At 39.0% G+C, this 24206-nt stretch overlaps 2 protein-coding genes across 14 annotated transcripts in view; one reads left to right on the top strand and one right to left on the bottom strand.

Moving 5' to 3' along the window:
• Positions 1-9161, bottom strand: part of obsl1b (obscurin like cytoskeletal adaptor 1b) — a 28017-nt gene extending 18856 nt beyond the window's left edge. For 3 of the 12 annotated variants that reach the window (XM_057336726.1, XM_057336729.1, XM_057336728.1), the window contains exons 1-14: positions 8775-9161; positions 5990-7107; positions 5012-5281; positions 4569-4829; positions 4166-4471; positions 3799-4065; positions 3429-3704; positions 3046-3321; positions 2685-2960; positions 2131-2406; positions 1548-1835; positions 1070-1357; positions 907-975; positions 5-286 (exon numbers count right to left, since the gene is read on the bottom strand). In XM_057336726.1, the coding sequence (XP_057192709.1) occupies positions 5-286; positions 907-975; positions 1070-1357; positions 1548-1835; positions 2131-2406; positions 2685-2960; positions 3046-3321; positions 3429-3704; positions 3799-4065; positions 4166-4471; positions 4569-4829; positions 5012-5281; positions 5990-7004 (4150 nt within the window). In that variant the 5' untranslated portion in view covers positions 7005-7107; positions 8775-9161. The remainder of the gene's footprint in view (positions 1-4; positions 287-906; positions 976-1069; positions 1358-1547; positions 1836-2130; positions 2407-2684; positions 2961-3045; positions 3322-3428; positions 3705-3798; positions 4066-4165; positions 4472-4568; positions 4830-5011; positions 5282-5989; positions 7108-8774) is intronic. The other 9 variants (XM_057336732.1, XM_057336736.1, XM_057336727.1 and 6 more) reach the window with 8 other exon arrangements.
• Positions 9162-18186: 9025 nt separating this feature from the next.
• col18a1a (collagen type XVIII alpha 1 chain a) overlaps positions 18187-24206 on the top strand; it is a 74301-nt gene continuing 68281 nt past the window's right edge. The window contains exons 1-2 of one of the 2 annotated variants that reach the window (XM_057336748.1): positions 18187-18333; positions 18422-18483. In XM_057336748.1, coding sequence (XP_057192731.1) covers positions 18323-18333; positions 18422-18483 — 73 coding nt within the window. In that variant the 5' untranslated portion in view covers positions 18187-18322. The remainder of the gene's footprint in view (positions 18334-18421; positions 18484-24206) is intronic. The other variant, XM_057336747.1, reaches the window with a different exon arrangement.

Here is a 24206-nt window from a genome sequence, read left to right as displayed (position 1 = left end):
TCACCTTCAACATCCACCTTAAAAGCTAAGACATCACAGTCCACAGGACTCTCACGATTTTTCAGGTGGCTTGAGCCTTCAGCATGAGAAATGGAAATATTTCTCTGTTTCATTGGTTGTAGCTGTGGTTCCTCATCCATAAATCTGTATGTTGTAGGAATGGAGACTGAGGTGTCCCTCTCAGTTTCAGATTTTTTCCCACTTCTTCCATCTGCAAGCTTTTTGTTCTGTGGTTCACATCTGATATCGTCCTCGTGTTCCAATCCTGAATGTCTCAGAAACTCTTCTACGAGTTGAGTGGTTTATAGAAAGAAAAGTTGAAGTACCTTTCTGTCTTCTTAGTCAGCAAGTTTTAAAGATGTGATTGTTTGGTTAATCTCAAGATATTGACCCATAAGACAGAAGGCAAAATGTAAGAGTGGTGACCATATCACACAGTGGTCTAAAAACAAGTCAAACAGTGGTTAAAACAAATACAAAAACACAACGTGATTACGCAAGAAGTCAGATCATCATTGGGTGCTCCAACATTTCAATCACTCAACCATTCATTCTGTCAACAGTTCAGTCAGTACAATACTGATGATGATTCTGAAAGGCACATGGACAAGATGATTTAAGCGGATGGTTGTTTAAATTATACGTTTAAATGGAATGCGCTTCGATGAAGAAATAAAGATTTGTAAGTCTATAAAATGAGTGTTAGTGTGGAAGAAGGGTTTCCAAACCAACTTAATGTTGGATAAAGACATGATAGCAGGGATTAGTTTTAGCTGGGGATGGTAATTCAAGATGCAGGGGAACCAGCTTCTTCAAGAAGAGCCATCTGATCAGTTAAAACCACCCTTGTTAGTGGCACAGAGGCACTAGGTTAAATTTGCTTGGGTTGAATTAGCATTATATCACCTTTTATATCCACAGTGCATGGGGCTTCATAGGTCTCACCACTGTACACCTCATAGTGAGACAGTTCTGCTGTTAGGAAAGCCACAAAGAAAACAATAACTGACTTGCTTCAGCCATAGCAATGCTCCTAATTCAGAATGGCTAGAAATAACTGGCAAACCACCTTGGTCCATTTCAAACTGGATGAGAACATCTGATGCCTTTGGGCTGTTTACTTCATAAAGAGATTTCTCTGGTGACTTGGCAATTAGCTTTCCTTTGGATGCATCTGAGCAAACTACTGGTTCACTTTCAGTTGCATTCTGAGGAAGTATGACACTCTCCTCAAATCTTTCCTGGTGGACGTATGGAGTGGAATCTGAGATCTCACAATGTAGTGCAACAGATTCTGTTTCTTCAGTGCATTTGGTCTTCTCATCCTCGGGAACCACCATAAATGTCTTTGCTGGCACTACAGATGACCATTGACAGAGGAATGCTTTATTCAGTAAAACTAAGAAAGACAATTATGGCCTTGGAAGGCAGGGACATATATAACATCACCAGCATACATTTGAAGAGAACGAAGAGAAAGAGCATACAGTTGTTAGTTGCCACACAAAAAACAACAAATAGATTAAAAGCAAATATTTGAAAGTCACCTTGGTCTTGCACATTAAACTGGATGACTTCACCCGTTCTCACACAGTCGTACAATCCAGAGCTAGAGGGCTGTGCTGTCTTGACAGCTAACGTCCTCCTGGTACACTCCGATTTGATATGAGGCAGACTTTTTGAGACAAGCTCAACACCATCCTTGTAACAACACTCCTTGGCACGTAGATCTGAGACCTCACATTGTAAATCAGTAGAGTAGTCTGCTTCAACCAGCTGATTCTTCACAGTCTCTGGTAAGGCTGATAACATCACTGGTGGGTCTAAAGGTGATCCTTTGCATTTATTAAACAATACACATGAAATTAGTATCCTTTATTAAAAGGTTATCTAGACTGCCAAATCAAGTGATTTCTCAGATCATCTGCCAAGAAGCAAGTTAAACAAAGTAATGCAAACATGTAATATCTGTATCAAATCACTGCCCACAGGACGGATGCAATAGTGAGGCATGTGCAAAACAGCAGGGCTAAGAGACGTGGACAACACAAAAAGCCATTTGTTAGTACGCATCTAGTTTATCAAACATGTTACTTGATGTACTAGTATTAGAGTAAAGTGACAAATCACCTTTGATATCCACAGTGAACTGGACAGAATCATCAGGTGTTTCACAACGGTACAATCCAGAATGACTGGGCTCAGCTGACCTCACTGTCAGTGTCCTTACATCACCTTCAGACTGAATATCCAAACTAGTCTCTGGCCGAAGCGGAATATTATTGTGGAACCAGCAGACATGGACTGTAGGGTCTGAGACCTTACAACAGAGTTCAAAGTGGCCACCGGCTTCAGCGCATACATTCTTCTCAGCTTCTGGAACAGCTGAAAACCTCACTGGTGCAGCTACAGATGACGATTCAGATCAGAATCATCAAGAATTATAAGATAAAGACCTATTGCATTAAGATAACATTTAACAACTGGAGGACAACATAACTGAAAAGATAAGCCATCATTTTAAAGCTAAACCTTAAAATATAGAAAGGTATTTTGCACCAACTGTTAAAACGTTTCTGAAGAATGTCACAAATGAGCAATACAAAAAGCTATTGTTTTTAGTGGCATAATTGCAAGAGGACATCAAGTTAGTTTGTAAGTCTGAAAAAAGATGCTAAAATCACCTTTGACGTCCACATGAAACTCGATGACATCATCCTTTGTTCTGCAGGTGTACACACCGGCATGAGACAGTTGTGCTGAATGAATACTGAACGATCTCATGCCCCCATCTGATCTGAAGTCTACTTCAGGTTCTACGAGGAGCTGATCCTCGTCTTTGTACCAGTGGACCTGTGCAGTCGAGTCTGTTACCTCACACTGCAGAACAATGGGGCAGCCTGCTTCGACGCACTTTCTTCGCTTTACATCGGGGACAGCTGAGAACCTCACAGGACGGGCTATGGATATTTTAGAGCGTTTTAAGTCTCTATGTCTTCAATGTTTGTAATACCTAAAACATATATTTACTAAAATCTAAATCACCTTTAACCTCCACATTGAAGTGGACGGCATCACCCCTTGTCTTGCAGCTGTAAACCCCTGAGTGGTAAAATTCAGCTGATTGGACAGTCAGTTCCCTCTTTGTGCCTTTGGATTTGATGTCTAGTCCATTTTGTGGCAGGAGTTTTGCCCCGTCTTTGTACCAGGATACCTGGGCGAGTGGATCTGAGAGCTCACATTGAAGTGCCATTGTTGATCCTACTTCAAAGGACTTGTTCCTCTCAACATCTGGCAGCACTGAGAACCTCACTGGTGGGGCTATATGTGTTTTTATTCAATATTTGTTAAATTTAGGAAACACCTTGAAGTAGGTTAATGACTTTGTTTGTAATACACAAGAATAAAAGGAAATTTCAACCACTTACCCTCAACCTCAACATTAAACCGGATGACATCATCAATTGCATCACAGCTGTAAACTCCCGAGTGTGAGAAATCAGCTGATTGGATGACAATCCTTCTCATGGTTCCTTCTGACTGAATCTGAAGACCTTCTATTGAATAAAGTTCAACACCATTCTTATACCACCGAACTGGGGTCTCTGGGTCTGACAGCTCACAGTAGAGCACTATTGGGTTGCCAACCTCCACAAACTTGTTTCGATCCATTTCAGAAAGTGGAGTGAATTTTACCAATGGAGCTGATTGAGAAGAATATACAAGTCAGCAACACAACAAGTGTTAAAATCCTCATGAACACATCTCAGCTTAAGACAATGTATACTAAGTGTTTACCTTGTATGTACAGAGCAGCCGAATCCCGAATTCCATAGGCAATGAATGTGATCTCTGCTCCATTGTCTGCGTCTCGTACCCCACGGATGCGTAGGGACTGGTGTGTACGTGAACGCCTTACGGAGAAACGTTCATCATCTTGAAGCTGGTTTCCATTAAGAAACCAAGTGCCTATAACTGAAGCAGAGAGCTCAATGGAAAAGCAAGCGTCTTGTCCTTCTGGCACTAACGCATCTTGTAGAGGTGCTTGAATTCTGGTAACTGGAACTAAATAAGTTTAAGATTAGATTTGTTAGTGATTTTTTGATGTGCATATAATGGACAGCTTCATAGAAGTGATGACCCTTATAAAGGAAATAGCACTTACCAAGGTGAGCTGACCGAGGGAACTCTACATTTCCACTTCTTCCATATTTATTGACGCTGCATATACGAAATCTGTAGTCTGCTTCGCATGGAACGCTGTCTCCAAGAATTTCCACTGAAGTTGCGGAGTCAGTGGTTAAGCATTGCAGCCACTCCTGTGAGCCTACCTCTTGTCTCTCAATGATGTACCCTGAAGGTGGATTCTTTCGAGAATCTTGTGCTGGGAACCACGAAAGAAGAGCTGCGTTTGCTCGTTCGGTGTTTATCTGAACCCCAATTGGACAACTTGGTGGACAGTGTCTTGCCGCTGAAATTAGTACAGGGGAAAAAGTGGATAGAAAGAAACACATGAAGTGATTCCGCTATTAAAATGTGTATATATTAACAAATAAATATTTTCTAACCTTTCACCCTTAGCTGAGATGATGTCTTTGATCTACCCACATAGAAAGTGACCACACCAGAATCTGATGGTGTGGTGTTGACAAAGACCAAAATGTGTGTTCTTCCAAAGGATTTGAGAATGGTCTGATGGGTCTCCCTCAACTCAGTTCCATCTTTATACCAATGAATGTCCATTTCCTCTTCTTCAACCTCCACGCAGAATGCAGCATTTTCCCCTTCCAGAACATCAACTTTTCGTGGCAGCTTTCTCACAATCGTGCCTACGTAAATAAGATGTACATTTTTATTAGTGGAAAATGCTAATTTAGTGCAAAGTAATGCAAACAAAGTTATTGGTTACAGTTACTTAACTCAAAAAATGACTTGAAAACCGAAAATAATAAATGCTAAAATGCTTTTACAGACACATACTAGCATGTTAATACAACATCCAGCCCTTTACCTTTTACTGCCACCTCGGCAATGCTTCTGCCCCCATCAGCCATCTCACAGAGATATATGCCATCGTCATCAACTCCAATGTCACGAATTGTGAGTCGACGCTTTGTCCCCCACTCCTCCATCCCATATTTGGCTCCTGGCTGTAACCTCCTGTCTTCAAGATACCATGTGATTGGAATAGTGTCCTCAGGAACTTCACACTCGAGAACAGCCAAGTCTCTCTCCCACACTTGCAGGTCATTCAGCGGTTGCTTAAATCGCACAGGTGGCTCTGTTGTAACAAGAAAAAAACAGAAGTTCTCTTGAATTATTTGTGTCAATGGATATATCTAAAAAACAAGCACATGATGTGTTTTGGATCCAGATCCCCAGCAAGGGATGCTGGTGCCAACTATAGAAATTTCATTAATTTGATCACATTACTGAAGTCACATTCCAGTTCTAATGCGTTGACGAATAATTAAAATTAGATGGAACATTGCACATTTTTTAAGTATGTGCTTTCTGATAACATTTAACTTACTCTCGCTGATGCAGGATTATCTTTAAAATGGTTTGTATCACATCTCTGTGGTAAAATATTCCAATGCAAAGCAATCAGCTTTGCCTGTTCAATAGTCCATGTGAGAAACATGAGCTTGCCTCAAAGATTTCCATCATATGTGTGGGCCTCAGGCCTTTCAAAGCCTAAGTGACTTTGCAGACATGGGACTGGATGGAATCTACATCATGTTAATGAGTTTGGCCTGGTCAGGTAATTTTAATGCTCCCTTGATGCATTTCTTACAAATGAATCATCATTAAAGTTATTGTTGATTAGGGAACCAAATGCTTGACACAGCAGAGACCAACTGGATATTTAATCGCATAAGGCATATAAATGTACGACAAAATGTTTTTAAATGTTCTAGTGGGTAAAACAGTTCATTTATTTTCCCCATGCATACCTATATTAGGTGTTTAATTCGGTGACTCTTACCTTTCACAATAAGGTGTACAGCGCTCAGAGTTTGTCCTGCAGTGTTTGAAGCAGAACAGACGTAAACTCCATTGTCTTTTTGCTTGCAGTAGAGAACTTTAAGTGTAAAGTAGCCCTCCCTATCTTCATACAGCAGATACCGTCTCCCCGACAAGATCAGTCTCCCATCTTTCCTCCATAATATTTCTGGTTTGGGCTTTCCTGTTACAAAGCAACGAAACTTTGCATGCTTCCCTTCAGTCACCGCAAACATTTTTACTTTGGCCGTGTTTGGCAGTGGGTCAACTTTCAGCCTGGTTGCAACCTGCCTTCCACTTCTCTGTTTTCCCTGATGCGCTTTCCAGTGGCCATTCGTATAACCATTACGGTTACCTTCATCCTCATGTCCCGGTCCGGCATCCACCAACAGCACAGCCCCTGCCAAACTCTCTCCAAATTCGTTGCGGGCCTTACACGTGTACACCCCTCCATCTGGCGCTCTTGTCTTAAAAATCTTTAGCTGGAACCATCCTCCATCTTGATAGCTGACACTAAAATGGGTGCTCTCAAAGATCTCATTCAACTTCTTGCCGTCTTTCTCCCACATTACCTCTGGTCGGGGGTTTCCCCACAACTTGCAGGAGAACATGGCGTCTTCTCCTCGTCCAACCCTGGTCGAGAGAGGTTTGATGAGAAAGCGAGGTTTGTTTTCCTCCCGCAATTCCAGCTCCTGTGCCTCGCCTTCTACTTTCAAAGTTGCTGCTGCGTAAGTCTCTCCAATGCAGTTTTTGGCCTTACAGATGTATTGTCCGCTGTCTTCTATTGTCACTGAGGTTATAATAAGGTTGTAGACGTTGCCGTCTTCAAACACCCGGTATCTGCCTTCTCGATGGATTTTCTCATTGTTACGTTCCCATATGACTGCAGGTCTGGGGTCTCCACCAATCTGGCATTTTAGTACTGCATCTGTACCGCTCTGTACGACCACGGGACGAGGGTAGGCCAGAAACCGCGGGGCTCCACCAAAGACATCCATCCCTGATCACTTGCCAACCACCACTCAGATTGACAGACTACAGGCATTCAGTCTTTCTTACTCTGGTATAATATTACTGTCCAGCCCTTTATCAAGCGAGTCTCTAAATCGTACAGGAAAAAGTATGTAATTTATAGTGTACAATAACCAGCAATTTTTCCATCATTCATTGTAACCACAAAACAAATTTGGGGTTCTGTAGATAACTAAAAACAAATTCTTCTATTCTGATATGTCCATCCGAAACCTCAGGTGTCAAAATTAGCTGTTTTTCAGGAAATGTAAAAACACTGTACTTTTTAAATGATTAAATGTGTTAATAAAAATATGAAATATGTAAAAAATAAAAATATGAAATATGGACAGCAGCGATATGATGGATTACATAAACTAAAGCCCGCTTTTTTTTATATGCAACACATTTAGCAACCTTTATATCAGCCTGCTCATTGACTCTGGCATTCAATATCGTCATCATTTGCATTAGTAATATAAGGATATTCAATAATTTCTTGGTATAAGTTCCAAGTCAAAGGACCAGGTGGTTAAATTTTGGCTTAGATTTGTTTACACAGTAAATGGAAATACAATTATATTACTTCTACTAACTATGGCAAAATGTTAAATGCCAGTGAAAATAAATGCAAGAAAAAACTAAAACAAGCACAAACACATTGATGCCCCGTTTTTTTCCAAATCCTCAAATGCACACAGACTGATATATGATATATGATATATGCCTTGTGTGAGAGGAACCCAAGCCAACCGTCTAGAGATGAACAGTCTTTTAGTCCCTACTGCAACTTCGACCACAACACACAACTAACACAGCTGGTGCTGTATTTCAATGGGAAAGTGCTTATATATAGTATGCACTAAATAAAGACCTGTGAGGGGGGCATGTGTCAGGTATCACAAAGCGCACGAGTACACACATACAACAAGGGTCTCGCACACTCACACCCCACGGGGACCTCTTAGTCAAAATATGCAATGCCCCTCTCACACCCCTTTTTAGCAAATGCATTGACGTATTAAGGTGTTAAATGTCATTGTCAAAATTAGTTTGTTTGTCATTTGTTTTAAGAAAACACACTTGTGAACTCTTTAGTGCCGTCTTTCTTTCAGTGTTAAAACTGTCTAACCTCTGTTGCATATAAAGTCTAGAGCCTCATGTGATTTTTATGTGGGCCTTCTCAAATTTAACCACGCTGCCAGTTTGGCTTCTTGGATGCACTAGCGGTTGTTAATGTGTGGAGGCTGGTTTATCTGTTTAAGGATGGCACAACACATGAATCGCCAGTCCTGGGCATCTATGACGCACAGCTGTCTCCTCTAGAAAGACGATCTGGGTCTCTTCATAACCATAAACTTTCACTAGCTACAGAGTTGTTTGCACTACACTCTAGTACAAACAAGACAACAAACATGGCATTTATTAAACACAACCACACCAATGCATGAGAACTAGTTAAAAAGCTTGTCACATCAATTTCATGTTCTCTCAAACTAAGAAAATAACTGTTCAAATGCAGTTGTTGCTAATGCAATCAACATCCAAGCTAACCTAATTTTGAGAACATATTCCAGCTACAATTTTAGGTAAAGGCATAAAGAATAAAACATACATCAAACATACAGAAATGGATGTTGGTGGATTTTTCCCTGGAGGTTTAAGAGGAGATTAACCCTCATGTTTGTGTTCCTAATTTAATTAGATTGACCTTTGGCTTCAGTGAAGCTGCACTTTGTAACACAAACACAACGTACCTCTCTTCAGTCCTCAGAGACGACTTGCAATGTACATTCCGTGGCACCGGGATTCTCCTGCTTCACTGGCCCCACTTCCAGCTGTAGTTTTTCTCAGAATAATCCTTTCCACTTCGATAAGGTTTGTAAAATCCTCATTAAGAACTATTCTGTGTCACCTGCCCATTTTGGCGAGGTTTTCACCCGCCCCTTTTTAAGTAGGTTTTTAGCCTTATCACACTGCCTTCTTTTGAACGCTCCAGCAGTCCCACAATCACTGTGGCGTTTAGTCCTGAGACACCCTGAGTGTCATTGTTCGTAGAAGACCGTTAAATGCTTTTGCAGCTGCTGCTGTCCCCTAAAAATACTGGCTGCCTCGATGACAGCAGTGGAGATAAGTCAGGCTCTCCATTCACTTGCTTGCAGTGGCTAAAGATAGTCTGGATGGCTTGGCCTGAGCAGATTGCTTCACTACTTGAAACCTTGCTATAAAACCTAAGGAGAAGGATAGCGGCCATCTGGCCTCCTTAAAACATTCAGAATTTGAGCCTTTGAACGTTTAAAACTGGTTGTTTACGCATATTCACTCAAAGGCATTCAGAGACTCCGGAACGTTCCTGGTAATGGTTATAATTTTGGGGGGTCTGTCATCAACACAAATCCCATAGTAGAGGTGTGGCATTACAATTTACAGGTCCCCATGAGTTTTGTTGATTTAATCTACATCTGCTAGCTTTTTATCTATGTTCTAGTGCACTCCTAAAAAGTGAACTTTTGACACATGCATTTAAAAAGTAAAATGATTTTTATTTCCCAGGAAAACAGATCAAGATATTTATTTATTTATATTTATGAAATATTGTTATTATGGATATTTATGATTAGAGTCATCGTGATTATACAGATGTTTGTCCAACCAAAAGCACTCTAGAATACAAATGCTTTTCAATCACTGGCAACCAACTAGCAAGTACCAAATTGTAAATTATGGCGTGATTTAAAAAGCTTGATTGCTTTTTCAAAAGTCTTTTTTTAATGAGAAGTACGTTAAAACAAGGATAAAGATTCATGAAGCGACTTGTTCTTTAAAGTATGCTGATCACACTTATGAACTATCCCTTATCAACAAACAAACAAAAATCATATTTGATTGTCATCAAGACTGAATGACTATGACAAAAGGAGATTTTGGAACGATACTGACAGAAAGTTATTATTTTAAAACACTGTCAGGGACCACACCGTCCTTAAATAAAATGTTCTAGTGTCAACTTCCACTGCAGAAGTATCTAAAAACGAAGCATTCAAAGAGCAGTTCCAGAGTGGCGCTGCACGCACGTGTGATGTGGCTTATGAATGTGTGATGATGAACACAGAGAGCAGTGACCCCTCAGCTGTTTAGAGGCTCACGTCTCACAGGCTCAACGCAGTCTCCTCTGATTTCAGCCATTGGAAGTAATCTGATCGTACCCTGAACCCTGAAACCAGCGTCCTGGCAATGAAACGGTTTGTACAAGCCACTTTGTGAAAACCTGCAGGGATTAGCGGTCCTCTTTTTGAAACTTCGAAGTTCCCCCAGCTGCTAAAGAAGATATTAACAATATGCTTGCTTGATGTGTTGCAACTTGTTGCAAATAAGAACTCTCCAAAAGGAATAATTGTAAAAACAACACTCATAGGAACCTAATAGAAGTTATTGTTTAAGCAGAATTTCAGTATGTTTGCCTGAATTTAAGACTGCACGAAATCTTTTATTAAGAGAATAAAAATCTATATTTTGAGAGGTTTCCATGGCGGCCACTATGATACCTCAAGATGTGTTAACAATGCACACGGTGTCAAGAGATTTCATAGAGCAGGCACAATTTCACAGTGAGGTGAGGTTACTTAAAGATAAGATCATTTGACCATGGTGTTTAAAAAGGATCAGCAAAACACATGCTTTCTTACTGAATTTCTTAGGGTGATTAAAGGGATAAAATAAGAATTGTGTCATCCTTTATCTTCTTTTGTGTCCTAAAGAAAAAATTGAGTCATACAGGTTGGGTGAACTATACTTTTGTCATTAAAGTGTCATCATTTACTCACCCTTGAGTTATACCAAATCTGTATAAATTTCTTTGTTCTGATAGAAAGATATTTGGAAGAATGCTTGTAACAAAACAGTTCTTGGCCACCATTGACTACCATAATTGATTACAATGGTAGTTAAAAGTGCCCCAGAACTGTTTGCTTTCCTATTCTCCCAAATATCTTTCTCTGTATTCATCAGAACAAAGACATTTATACAGATTTGGAACAACTTGAGGGGGAACTGTTCCTTTAAAGTGAATGTACAGCACTGCCACTGTATTGAATTCACCCATCAGAATATTTAAGCCTAATTGACTTGTGTTTTGCAGAATAAACACAGGTAAAGGGTTTTGACACAACATGAGCAAAAGTTTAAGTTTTGAACTATTTGTTAGACATTCAGGGGAGGAGATTAAGTTTCTTTTTAAGAGCTTAATTTAAAAATGTTGTGTAGCCCATAGAAACCTTTTTTATTGACAAATAAACATGTCGTTTGGATGGCACAAGTTGTGAACGTTGTTCAGAATTGTAATGTGACTTTTGTTTTGATGTTTATTTATAGCTGTTTGATGATAGCAATTTTAAGTAAATTGATATAATGGCAAATTGTTCTAACACAGCTCAGTAGTACAAAACAACTCTCTACTTCCCTCTATTGGGAGGGAGAGGGACTGACATTTTATTCACATGCTATTTTAACAGCAAATTAATATTTTACATCCGTACTAGCCTATAATAATAATACAGTATGAAATTAACTACAACACGTTTTCATCCAAAGCTCATCACGTACCATTTGTCTACAAAAGATATAGTGGGTTAAAGTATATCCCAGTTTACAGTTTAAACACAAAAAATTAATATAATATTTACATTAGTTTTTTCAAGAGATGCACAAAGCTATATCACTGGGCAGATCACACGTCATCTTATGCAAACAAATGGCTAGTGATAAATGTGTTTTATTCGAAATTGTAAAATACTGCAACTTTTTATTTTAAGTGTCCTGCACAGTAAAATTTTCTCTTTTTCTGAATTTCTATTATTCCTGTATTGTGCGCGTTAGTTTTTTTTTAACAATTACTGTGATTATTCTGGTAAACCGCCCAACTTTTGCAACGGTTTGTCAAAGGTGTCTAATAATTGCCATATATAATATTCAATGGGCTTTCAGTGGGCGGTTTGCTTAGGTTTATAGATAATAATGAATAGCCCTGTTACTGTTTCATTGGCTGGAATGAGCTAATAAACCACCAAACCGTAAGCACAGCTAGATGCCCAAGGTTACAAATGCTTTCCCAGATCGGCCTGTGAAACATGATTGGACATGAATGACGCATGTGTACAGCGGCACATCTTTAGCAGGGAATTCTCAGAGCATGCCAGAATACCAAGTGTTTGATTGTTTGTGAAACTGCATGTCTCTCACATTCCCTCGGGTTGTTTATTTTTGTACTTTCACTTATAAATTGCAGGTGGTTGGGTTTGAAACATATTTGAGGATGATGCTGTCGAAAAGAACATTCTGGAAAATATTGAAGTACCGAAAAATCTGTTTGTACTGGTTTTTGAAGGTCTATAAACATAGTTTACTCTTGCTGTCACTTCAGTTGGTTCATGCTTTTCAGACATTGGTGAGTCAACACATTGATCACAAAACAAAAGTTTCTAGACATGACTGACAGTATTTAGTTGTGTATGACTATACGTCAAAGTGACAAACAGTAAACCTGGCATGACCTTGCAGTTTACATAAGTGTGAAGAAATCCATTTTCACTATTTATTTTTCCTACATCAACTTTGTTTTCTTTATAATATAAACCTCAGCCTGGCAAGTCTATTCCTATCCGACTTTGCTGATGTACAGCAGGGCCGGGCTGTCATTTATTATCACAGCCTCTGTAAATTGCAAGAGCGAGCAATGCATTTTTATCAGACAATTGCATGGTCCTGGCAATGGTTCTGAATGAATTAGCTCAAATTTTAGAATGCAGCCGGGATGTTGAAGGCTTGTAGTGCCCTGTCTCTACTTGCATATCTGCCACGAAACATTTCAGCTTGAAGGTTGTCTGACTGAGCTAAAGCATTACAACTTGACAATGTAAATAGTTTTTTGCTTAGGCATGCTCACATTTAAAGCAAAAACACAGCTGAGTATTTACAGATTAATGTATTAACTCTAGGTTAGGTGGGCTGAATAACAAATCAGGTACAGGTACTTTGCTGTTCCGTTGTTGACCACTATGGGGAGACAAAGATTTAGAAGCTACACATTAGTTTAGACCTCAAGTTTTTAGTGATTTCCTATTTTATTACAACTGCTTTTTTGCCACTTTGTGACTCTTGGATTTTGTTACCTATCGAAGAAAATGACCTTTGACCCTACCAAAATATATAACTAAATATTGAACTGTGTTTTGTGTGTAACAAAGATTCTTCTGTATTTAAATTTTAATAATTAAATCTTTGTTTGTATTTTACAAGTTTGTATACTTGTTTCCACAGTCTGCATGCTAAAGGTTTTCACCATAAAAGTTGAATAAACTGACCTGAATGGAAGGCGTAAGGAATTTTGATGGCCACCTTGTGAGACCTGGAGAGCACAAATGACTTGCCTCCGGCAAAAGAAACAAAAGTGTGGGATGGTAGCCGAAGGTATGCTGGCCTACATGTGTGAACAAGGCAATGAGCAAGAGCACCTGGAAGCAAATTATGCAGATTCCACTCTAAGGCTTCTGTCTGTCATGACCTTTGTCCCTGATTTTGTCTGCATGACTTCATTTTCTGGTTAGTCTGTTGTTTAATTGCATTGTACATTTTCTATCTAAATTGTTTCTCCCAGACAAAATGAAATTACATGAAGGACAAATGGAGAACTGTAATTATATGATAATATTCTTGACACCAGAATTATGACGTCTCCTCTAGCATTACAGAAATTTCAAAAATGTTGTGAGCTTTGTTATTCTTTGAACTTTTCTATCAAATTTTCCTAAATTATGCTGTTATATGCACATTTTATAACTCTATTCTCTTACTATATTTTAATCATTGTCTCTGTTTCTTTTCTATTCTATTCTGTTCCTATCCCTTGAAATGCCAAATACATTTCAAGGGGAGGATATACTTAAATGACATAACTGAGAACTCCGTTACGTCTTCTGAGCTATGAAGGTTTTGTTTCACAATGCTTGCCGTCATATCACATAAATTTGTATTATTACATAGATTTTTGTCATACTTCTATAAGGTCTGAACTCATTTCTTGCACATAGCTATTACCTTCCAAATTTATGCACCTTACCCAACCTGAATTGAAATTTCAGGACACCGGTCCCAAACATTAGATTTAGCAGTTTGACCTTCTTTTCTTTTAATGACGTAAATTCCGACCTTAATTTCTACCGCACCTCGTCTTCCATCTTCACTTTTATTTCTCCGTTTGTTTTGTTGTTGTGTGGCTGGCGGAGGGAGCTGCTTGGCGCTTTCGTGACGTGTTTGGTTTGGGGACATCACGAAAGTCACGTTGCTAGCTACGTAGGCATACGTATTGTAACCTTATCCAAGAACCTAATAAAATATGAAAATATATATTCCCAAATATTTAATATAGGCTATAGGGAATTGCACACAACATACATGTTTTTTTACCCTCGGGGCCCGCGGGTTATGAGACGACCCGCGCATCACTCATTTACAGTAGATCCCTTTAAAAGTTGTAATGTACAAAGTACAAAAATCATGCTAAACGTCTACCCCAGGCTAAAATTTGCAAATACCATGCACATTAATACATGTATTGCCAAAAATCATGTCAGAAAAAAATGTAGCTTTCGAACAACATACTGTAGCTCATTGTCCTGCGTCAAGTCCTAACTGTGCCACTGCACCGCCACACCAAATTCCTTGAGAATACAGTATCATAAATGCATCAATCATCAGCTCAGATGTCATATTAATGGAATTTGAGTCTCCTTCAAAACGTTAAAATATGAAATCCACTCTTGACAGAAGAAAACTTCAACAACTAGACCAGACACATTCCTCTCCAAATAGAAGAGCCTTTGATGACTGACGGTCCCAAATAGAATGGACTCACAGGGTTTGAAACACAAGTTCAGATTATCAATGATTGGAGCTTAGCTGGAGGACGTAATTGAGGAGCATTAAACACTTTCTGCATGACCCTTTTATTCTTGTAAGAGGATTTTAGGTCAAATTTGAGAGACCAATTGCAGTTGTTCAATCATCGGGCGGAAACCGAATGCAACTCGGATCTAGGCAATCATTTGACAGGTGGAGCAAACCGTAAAATGATCCAAGAACATCCCTTGCTTGTTCCTTGATGGACAATAGCCCACTGTAGAACAATGACACAAAAACTGTTTTGTGAATGGTGACATCTATCACCTTTTTTTGGCCTTATTTTGGTCTTACTTAAGCAAAAATGGTTTAAAAAGAGAAGTTCTGGCATTTGGTATATTTTGTCTTTTACTTACAGTTAGATTTTTTGTAGATGAAAGTAGTTTGGTCCATAATTTCATTTCATTCTTTAGCACATGTGAAGAGATACTGTATCCAACACATTAACGTTTACAGTCAGTTTACAGTTTAAAACTGAATTTAGAGAATGCTGGAAGGAGATTATAATGTCTACATAATAACTTTAAAAAAAGTTGTGAGACATGCTTTCATTAACCCCAAGTTACAACTTGCTCATTTTTATGGTAGGACTGCGAATGTAACTTTGAGAACTAACCCCAGACTTTTTTCCTTTTCCCATGAAATTCACCATTAATACCCAAACTGGGCAAGACTGCTTTTCTTCTCACAGCATGACATGTTTGTTGTGAAGTAACGCTGTCCTGGCTGAGAAGCGAGCTTTACGGGTTTACTCTGGTAATAGTCTGGCCTAATTTTGTTTAAGTAAATTTTAGTAATCTGATTATGATGGCCTTTTAGAAATAGGCAAATTTTCTAGATGCTTTGGTCTTTCAACATTGTTTACGTTAGTGTTCCCATCTGTGAAACAAATCTGCTACATTTGCTGCCAAAAATCTGGGTTTCATATGAGTTTAAAGTCTTCTTTTAAAACCAAAATCAGACGAATATGTTCCTGACGTAATAAACATCCTTTAACATTTACAGAAAGGACTGTGTGCCCCAGATGGTCTTTGTTTTACATTTTTAAAAGAACACTTCACTCAAAAATGAAACATGTTTCATCATTTACTCACCATTATGCCTGATGCAAAACATCTTTGGGTACCATATTTGACCTGAGCTGAGAGCTGCAGCGGAAGGCTGAAAACTTTAATACAACTTTAGTGATTCATTGTGTGGTGCAGGATGAGGCTATTGACACAAAAATGAATATGAAGCAGAAAGGAAACCAGTGAATATTCATCATAGGTGTGTGTGTGTCGTGTTACCCCCCTATATCGTTCCCTAGAAAGCTGACCTCACCAAGTAAACAAAAGTACTGATACTGCATAAATCTGATCGCACCGAAGTAGCCTTTAAACCTCACTTGCTGTAAAGAATGTCCCATGGCTTTAACATAAACCGGAAATATTTTGTGATAACTTAAAGGCCTTTGTTTAAAATCTTACATTATGTAGAAATGTTTGCCCAAAATGTCATGGTTTGGTAAGAATCTGAAGAATTTTTACATATTGCACACGTTGGACGTGTCTTATCGGTATCAGACTTAATGAGTGTAACGGACAGCATACCAAAGAGTGACAGACAATATTTGACAGACATATTTGTACAGCAATCAACTTGTATGTGTGAGGAGCACTGCTTACAATGAACTTCACCTTATCCCTTGTATTGCACAAGCACACCGTGTCAAATAACCTCAAGTTGAAACTGCACTTCAAGGTCATGCTTCTCTCAAGAGCACCGGTGACAAGTTCATCTGGAAGACAAATTAGGGGTGGAAGCGGTCAATGAACAAAACACAAAGCTTGTGTACACATACTGTATTGTTCCCAGGATCAGATTTGTTTCTTTTGCTTGGGTCCCTTTATTTCAATACACACCACATAAAAGTGATTTTTTGTTAAATTGCTTTCTCGGGTATCTGACCGGCTCTAACATAGCAAAACTGGCTGGAAATGGTATTTAACTTAACATCCTTGAATGCACCATAAGACACTTTTATTCAAAACTACACCGACAGGTTAGCAAAATTCAGCAAAATGCACACATGTAATGACAGTAATTAAGTCAGTTGTTTAATGAAATATTTCAGCAATTTCATTTAAAATAGTCTTTCTGACAACATACAGAAAAATATATTTCTTTAAAACAACATCTAGCTGTCATAAAATAAACACCAGTTAATGAAAAATACACAAAACAAAACAAGCACACGAAGCAAAGAAATGAATAACGGTAACGCTTAGTCAATCGACGTCTTTACGCCTGCGCAGGACGGCCAACGCTACACTGGCGTTGTGAGGGGCATTGGGCGGACTTCCTGCGCTGAGGTAAAGGTAACGGTAAATGTTTTCCAAATGCAGATACAAGTAAATATACAACATGTTAAGAGTTGAAAACGTACCTGAACTCTCTAGGGCTGCCCGTTAAGCAACGGGTTTTGGTGCAGGTGGCACACACTGAATTCTCGGGCGTCTTCGCGCCACTTCTACGTGACGTAATTTGAGAAGACTCGACCCAACTTCCTATTTCAAAAAGATATGTGTCAGCACAGGAAAACTGCGCGCTTTTCAATCCATTTTATAATTTAAATACGAGGACTTTGATCACACGATTTTACCCCACAAAGTCACATTTATACAAATATACTTATTTTAACACTCAAATACACGCATCTCCGAGTGTGGTCGTTGCAAACTGGGCAAACCTTCAACCTTCCGTACAAGACTTTCAATCTGCCAGCAAGTGATACTTTCGTTCACATTCTGGGTTTTTGTCATACATTCGTTTTACAACGTAAAGTGCGATGCTTTGTTTTATGAATATTTCTAGTATTGTACATGTACACTGTTTGTTATATCGTGGTAGTATATTGCCAAGGAGTTTATTTAAATTCTATGATTTTTAATCATGATACCTTTTACAACGTAAAATTAATTTGTATAGTTTTGTACAATATTTGCTGTATGGTATACTTATTGCCAAGGATTGTTGTCAGCCTTTTATAACAAGTTAAGACCTGATCCTAGACACAATAAATACAAAACAACTACATTTATTTACCAAATACTATATTTAATAAATACTCATTTTAGACAAAATAAAAAATAAAACAGTTATTATCTCTATGGGCGTGATAGTGAAGAATGGGTGTGGCTTTAGGACCCGGGGGATCTCTCTCTCTCTTCATCCGAGCCGCTCTCGGTTCACTCTCATCAGCTGTTGCACCGGCACCGGGGCACTTCTGAAAGAAGTGGGGCGAACTTTGATCTAACTTCCAACCAGGGTCTCATGTAGCTATCGTAACGGTTCAGTTTTCCCAACTGAAATGGCAAAAAGGTATAAGTTAAAACCATGCACTTTTAGAGAGTTCTTTTTGGAGTGTAAAATGATTAAAATGAACGTCTGATATGGGTCATCGTTGCAGGTGTCTCGCGCTAATCTGTTGCATGTTCATCGTGCTGTCTCCGGCCGCATCGCAGAGGAGAGGTGAGTGAACGACATCTACGTTGGGATGCGAGCAAGACCAGTAACCGAGATGTTTACAGTAGTTAGGCTTGTTGGGAAATCGAGATGTGACTACCTTTATTATCTGTGGCGGAACAAAGCTATCGCGTTTGTTCAAAGATAGCGGCGTGATACAGCGTGGAAGCTCGTCCTTTTTAAACTTGGTGCACGAGCTTTAAAGACAACTTTTGCCATCGTAGGTGTCAGTGATGCTTTACTCTGTCGGGATCCAGACAGCATTTGGGTAAAAAAGCAACTTTGAAATGATAAGAAATCGCTAGGGCAGAGTGTTTTAAAAGGTTACAGATCAGATAGTATTCATTGAAAGTTAACAAGAATTTGAGTATCATTTAGAATATAGTAAGTAACTTTGAGAATGTTCTTTTTTATTTATTTAAATTGGTAACCCTTGTATGTTTCTCTGGGGTTTTAAAGCCAAAGCAGAGGTTGTGGTCTTTGGGTTTTGTCTGTATGACATGCAACCGGTGTTCTTTGCGTATCATTCAGCTGTGACTTTGTAACAGACCTGCATTTAATTACGAAACGTTTTGTGCAGCTGTCATGTAGGCAGATCTGAGACCAAGAGTAATGGGAAACTGAGAACCTTTTCATAAATATTTGATTGACAGTGATCGCCATTGCCGTTATCACATTATAAGAGGAATAATGCACAGACTTGCATTACAGTGTATGAGTTTATCTGCCCACCAGATGTGAAATTTTACTTGCTTACCTCAAATGTATTTTTCCTCCCATAAAACATTTGACATTTACAACATTTGTCACCTCAGGAGGGTGGTGATCATATTTAATAGTGATTTCAGCCCTATAGCTAGTACCTCATTCGTTTAGCTGATGAAGTTACAACTCACCTTGTGTTACAGTGCTCTCTACTACCTCGCAGGTATGTTTCCCCGGGTAGATTTAAAGATTTATGCAAAGCAGCGTAGACTAAGAAGCAGTAAATTCTCAATGTGCCATGGTTTTGAAAGGAAGGCTTAGGAGAAGATCAAGTGTCGAGTGCTTGCCCGTAACAATGTCTGTTTGATGGTTTTATAGCGCTGTTGTGTTGCAGAGTCCCTGCCATCAACTTGTCACCACCGTTGTCTAATTTAGGCTGCTGCATACATGAAATCTTTAGTTATTGAAAGCTTTCTGTATTCGAGGATTATGATAGATTTAAATCACCGCAAATCAGTTTCACACTTTCTGTTGAAGAGGCCGGCATTAGTGTTGGGACTGCAGGAGTGCAGATTACTTTCCTGTCGCATCCAGGACTTTTCTTAAGTTTGTCGCTCTTTGACTCATCGTGGCCCGAGGCTGCGCAGCAGGCAGGGAGGGAACAGCTGTAAGAGGACACCCCGCCAGGATATTTAATCGCTGAATGAAATTCTGCATAAAAAAATCACAGCAAACAAGAGTTCCCACCTGCTGTATTTGGATGCCTGCGCCATAGGAGGCAGGAAAGTCCTGTTGAGAGCTCTGTGGTTGCAAGTAACAATACGCTTTTACCCAAAACAAAGCTTTCTCCGTGCTCCGGGATACCTGGAGACCAACAACCTCCACGACCTGTTCTCTGTTCAGTGACTGAGCGAGACCAAGTTACAAGACAAGAGGGTATCGGATTATCTGTTGAGACTGTGTTCGAGTGACTTTAGAGTTGGTGTTGATGAAATAACATTGCGTAAAGCTTGCTGATGTGCTTCTTTGTCTTGAAAGTTACGATACCTCCAACCATCTGCTTGTATGCTTTTAATTCATTTAAATCTTTGTAACCTGCTTTGTGTTACTATTTGCGAGTCTTGCGACGCACATCTAATGTTTCTTTTTGCATCAATGATCTCACAATCGTATGTATTTCTACTATAAAAGAATTGATTTGTTGGGATTTTGGGATGAGGCTAAAAAGGGTGGATTAAACATGATATGACATGACAACTTGAAATGGAAGAGTTGATACTACGGTAAATTTATGTTAGCTGCCTAAACATGTTATCACCTACAGGCACCATCATATTCTGTAATAATATTTTGAAACGTATCAAATTTAATCATTAGAGCTTTCAGAAGTCTTTAGATTTTTTATTTTCTTGTTAAAAATGTGATCTAGGGTTAGTTTGAGGAATGGGAAGCCTTGTCACTTTTTCTCAGTAGCGGTGGAGGTATATTTAATTTTAAAAAATGTATTATTTGTAATTATTTACTCACAATTGCGTTTGTGTTTTTGAATGTACCACCCCCATCTGTGATGAATAAGAACCAATGGTGACACTTTATAAAATGCACCTTTATACTGCATTCAAGCTTTATTGTCTGGTTATTTATGGTGTGCTTTCATGGCTTGTAAAATTATAAGACTTAAAATATAGAGAAACAGTTGTATAGACTTAAGTTTTGGAAATGGTCATGTTGATTTTCTTTTAGGGACATTTTTATGGTTAGAATGGTATTAAATAGTTAGTTTAAATTGTTACACTAAATAGTTAGAACAAAATTAGGGAAAGTATGTGATGACAATTTTAGGATCAACTTTATTGAGAAAAAGGTGACAGTTGTTTGTCCTGGCTCAGCAGTTTGTGGTTTCAGTAATCCATGGATTTTCCAGTCAATAAACAGACCCCCCAAAGAAAGAATCCTCTCAGGCTTTACTAAGGGCCAGGTTCTCTGTCTGTGAAGTGTTTGTGCTGAGATGTGAATTGGATTTTTCTTTACCCCACCTCTTCTTTTCAAGGGGAGCAGTGGAGACCGCATTATCCCGTGAGCTAAATGGGCAGTATTTAACCCACTTTATGAGAATGGGAGCCCCTGGGATCAAGTGATGGCTGAGGTTTGTGTGTGTCAGGGAGTCAGTGAATGAGGGAGGGATGTAGGGAGTGTGTGTTTGTGCACCTCACAAGTTCTTCATCAGCACAATGAATGCTGGTTTGTCATTAAACCGAAGGCATTGTGATCTGGGGCAGTTGATGCTAATGCTGAGATTTTCCATTAGAAGTTGTCACGGAGAAGACTTCTCCACTCTTAACATTTAGATTAAAGAAACATGTCTTTCGTCATGGCCAGAGCCGTTGAATATGAGAGTAACGACACTGGATCTCGCTGCGGTGTTGTCATGTGGTTCATGGAGCGCCCAATAGTTCCAAACAAATCTGTGCTGTCAAACTATTTAAAGCGGGACAGACAACAGCAACTGTATTTGCATACATTTTGATAACTATTAGCACATTGTGTACACTGATTACTACGTTGACAACATTGATAGCAGCATTTTATCTTGGGAGTAATATGAATATAAGATCAGTCTTTGTGTTTAATTTTCATGTTTTATTTCAACTGCCAACCCGTTAAAATGTAAAAACAAATGCGTTTGGGAGACACTGAAATGAATGGGCTTCAGTGCAATGTTTGGAACTATTGGCCGCTCCATGACGCGAGTAACTTTTGCATTCCATTTTTAGGTCTATGTGAGTGTCGTAACTCTCATATTCAACGGCTCTGGTCATGGCTAGTGCTTCAAATAAGAATTTGTTTATGGTCCCCACATCTGATGCTAAGTAGCAACCCAACACAATACCAAAACTGTTTATCGAACTAGAGTAAACAACATTGTTCTTAAAATCAGTCGTTGAGACGTTCAGAACTTTCTCTATTTGTGTGTGCAATAGGGCGTATTTTACAGCGTAACACGAAACATATAAACCACCTCCGAAGGTTGAAAGTTCACAATGTAGGTGTGTTTGTCGCCTATGGCTCTTTTTTTCCTCACATATTTTGAAACCTATGTAAGCATGATGTGTAACATACATCCTTGAATTTGATTGGTTGGAACCACCGGGAGTAGTTGAATAGCTGAAATTCTCATTTTACTCTGGGTGAAAGGTCATTCTGTAAATATTTTTCAATGTAAAAGATTGGGTCAGTAAGTTATATTTACCATCCGATATTTAAATATTAATTTAATATTCAATATTCATAGAATAATTGGCCTAGTTAATATGTAAGTTTCACTGATTTTCTCCGTATGTATGCATTAGATGTAAGACATACCAGCTAAGGGTGGGGGAGTTCACTGCGACACATCTGCGTTCAACAATGCGTTTCGTAAGCTATTCGCAGTAATTGTGCAGAAACGGAGGGTATCTCAGTGACAGGAATGAGGCCATATGGTACAAATTAATGCTTGTCATTCTTACAGTTTTTAGGTTTAGGAATCATTCACAGACACACACACACACACACACACACACACATGCTGTACAGGTAAAGCCACACGGCTGCTCTTTCGGGTCACTAACTTAACTGGTTTCTTTATTGGGCCACAAAGTTAAATGTGTGCTCTTTGTTTGCTCTCCACAATGAGCTATCAGCTGTTCTAGGGTTGCATTTGTGTCCTCTCAATAAAAGCAGGTGTGCACCGTGGTTATTCAGGAGGTCCGAGCTGAAAGGTCTGTCGTTTTGGTCCAGTGCCATAAACATGGCTCTATCCAAATGATATTTTCCCCAGACAATTAGGTCTATTCCAGGTGGTGAAATAGTGATCAACAAAGCTTTTTTTAAACCACAATTGAATTATACATTTTTTGCAGACAAATACTGGCTCATACCCCTAGACATTTTTTTAATATAGCTTTGATCTGAATTTGCCGTAGCATGTTCGCTTCCTTTTGAGGGCGAGCGAGGCTGGAGGCGCTAGCAGCTGTTGTTTGTATTTTTTTCATGTAGCGTCTGTCCTCTGTGTCTGAACCTCTTGCTCTCACACTGAGCTTCGCACTTTAGTGCCAAAAAACCAATAGGAAAACCATAATTACAGCTTTCGGGTCATGAAAGGATGATTTGTAATAGTTTACGGCCTGCACCCTACTATCAACACGGCTAAAGGCCCGCTGAGTGGCCTCTCGAAGTCCTTCCTGCCCAGATTGAAACCTTTACTTTTTCGCTCCCTTGACCTGTAATTGTGCCAGCAGTTTACCTGTATGGCATAATTTGACAAATGACAGGCCGTTGCGTTCTGCACACAACTCAAATTCCTCAAAAATGCACCTGTGACTCAAAAGCGTCTTAAAGCAAATAAGAAAAGTTAACTTTTGGGACACGGCATTATGTGGATGTATGTGGGCGCTGTTTATATTTCTATTGTAAAAGGTGTGTTGCGTAATTGTTAAAAAGATGATAGATTGACGTCCTATTTGGATTTTACAGAATGTGTAATGCCTTTGCAGCTGCTGTGGAGCAAGGTTGTGTTGATAAAGTGGGTTAGGCGAAGCGGGTGGGCTGGAGACAACTGCATGTTACCTTTGGTACTCTCTGTTTCCATTGGTGTTGCATTGCAGTTCAGTTGATCTAAATTGGTTTGACTAGATTATCATTTCAGGAGGACTTGGGGAGGTGTTTTATCAATTTATCAACTAATGTAAGAAAGTGATGTAGAGGATGATCAGCATAACATTTTGCTATTGTCTAGATATGAAAAGATGGTGTTAGATGCAGTACTGTAGATTAGAGTTGGGCGGAATGGCCAAAAATCTATTTCACGGAATAAGTAATTTTAATCTCCCATTATAATTCTATATTTTATACCTCATTTTTCTTAGATTGATTTAACTAATTTATTTATTACAGTTCATTTAAATGCTCACCATAGTTAAAATGTAGGCAAGTTATATCAAATTAAGTTCTGATAATCAGATGTATTTATTCATATTTATCTT

Source organism: Triplophysa rosa, linkage group LG6 (assembly GCF_024868665.1).
Source record: "Triplophysa rosa linkage group LG6, Trosa_1v2, whole genome shotgun sequence".
In the NCBI taxonomy this organism is placed as follows: Eukaryota; Metazoa; Chordata; class Actinopteri; order Cypriniformes; family Nemacheilidae; genus Triplophysa; species Triplophysa rosa.
The sequence above is the reverse complement of the archived record's forward strand: the minus strand, read 5'-3'. Positions and strand labels throughout refer to the sequence as shown.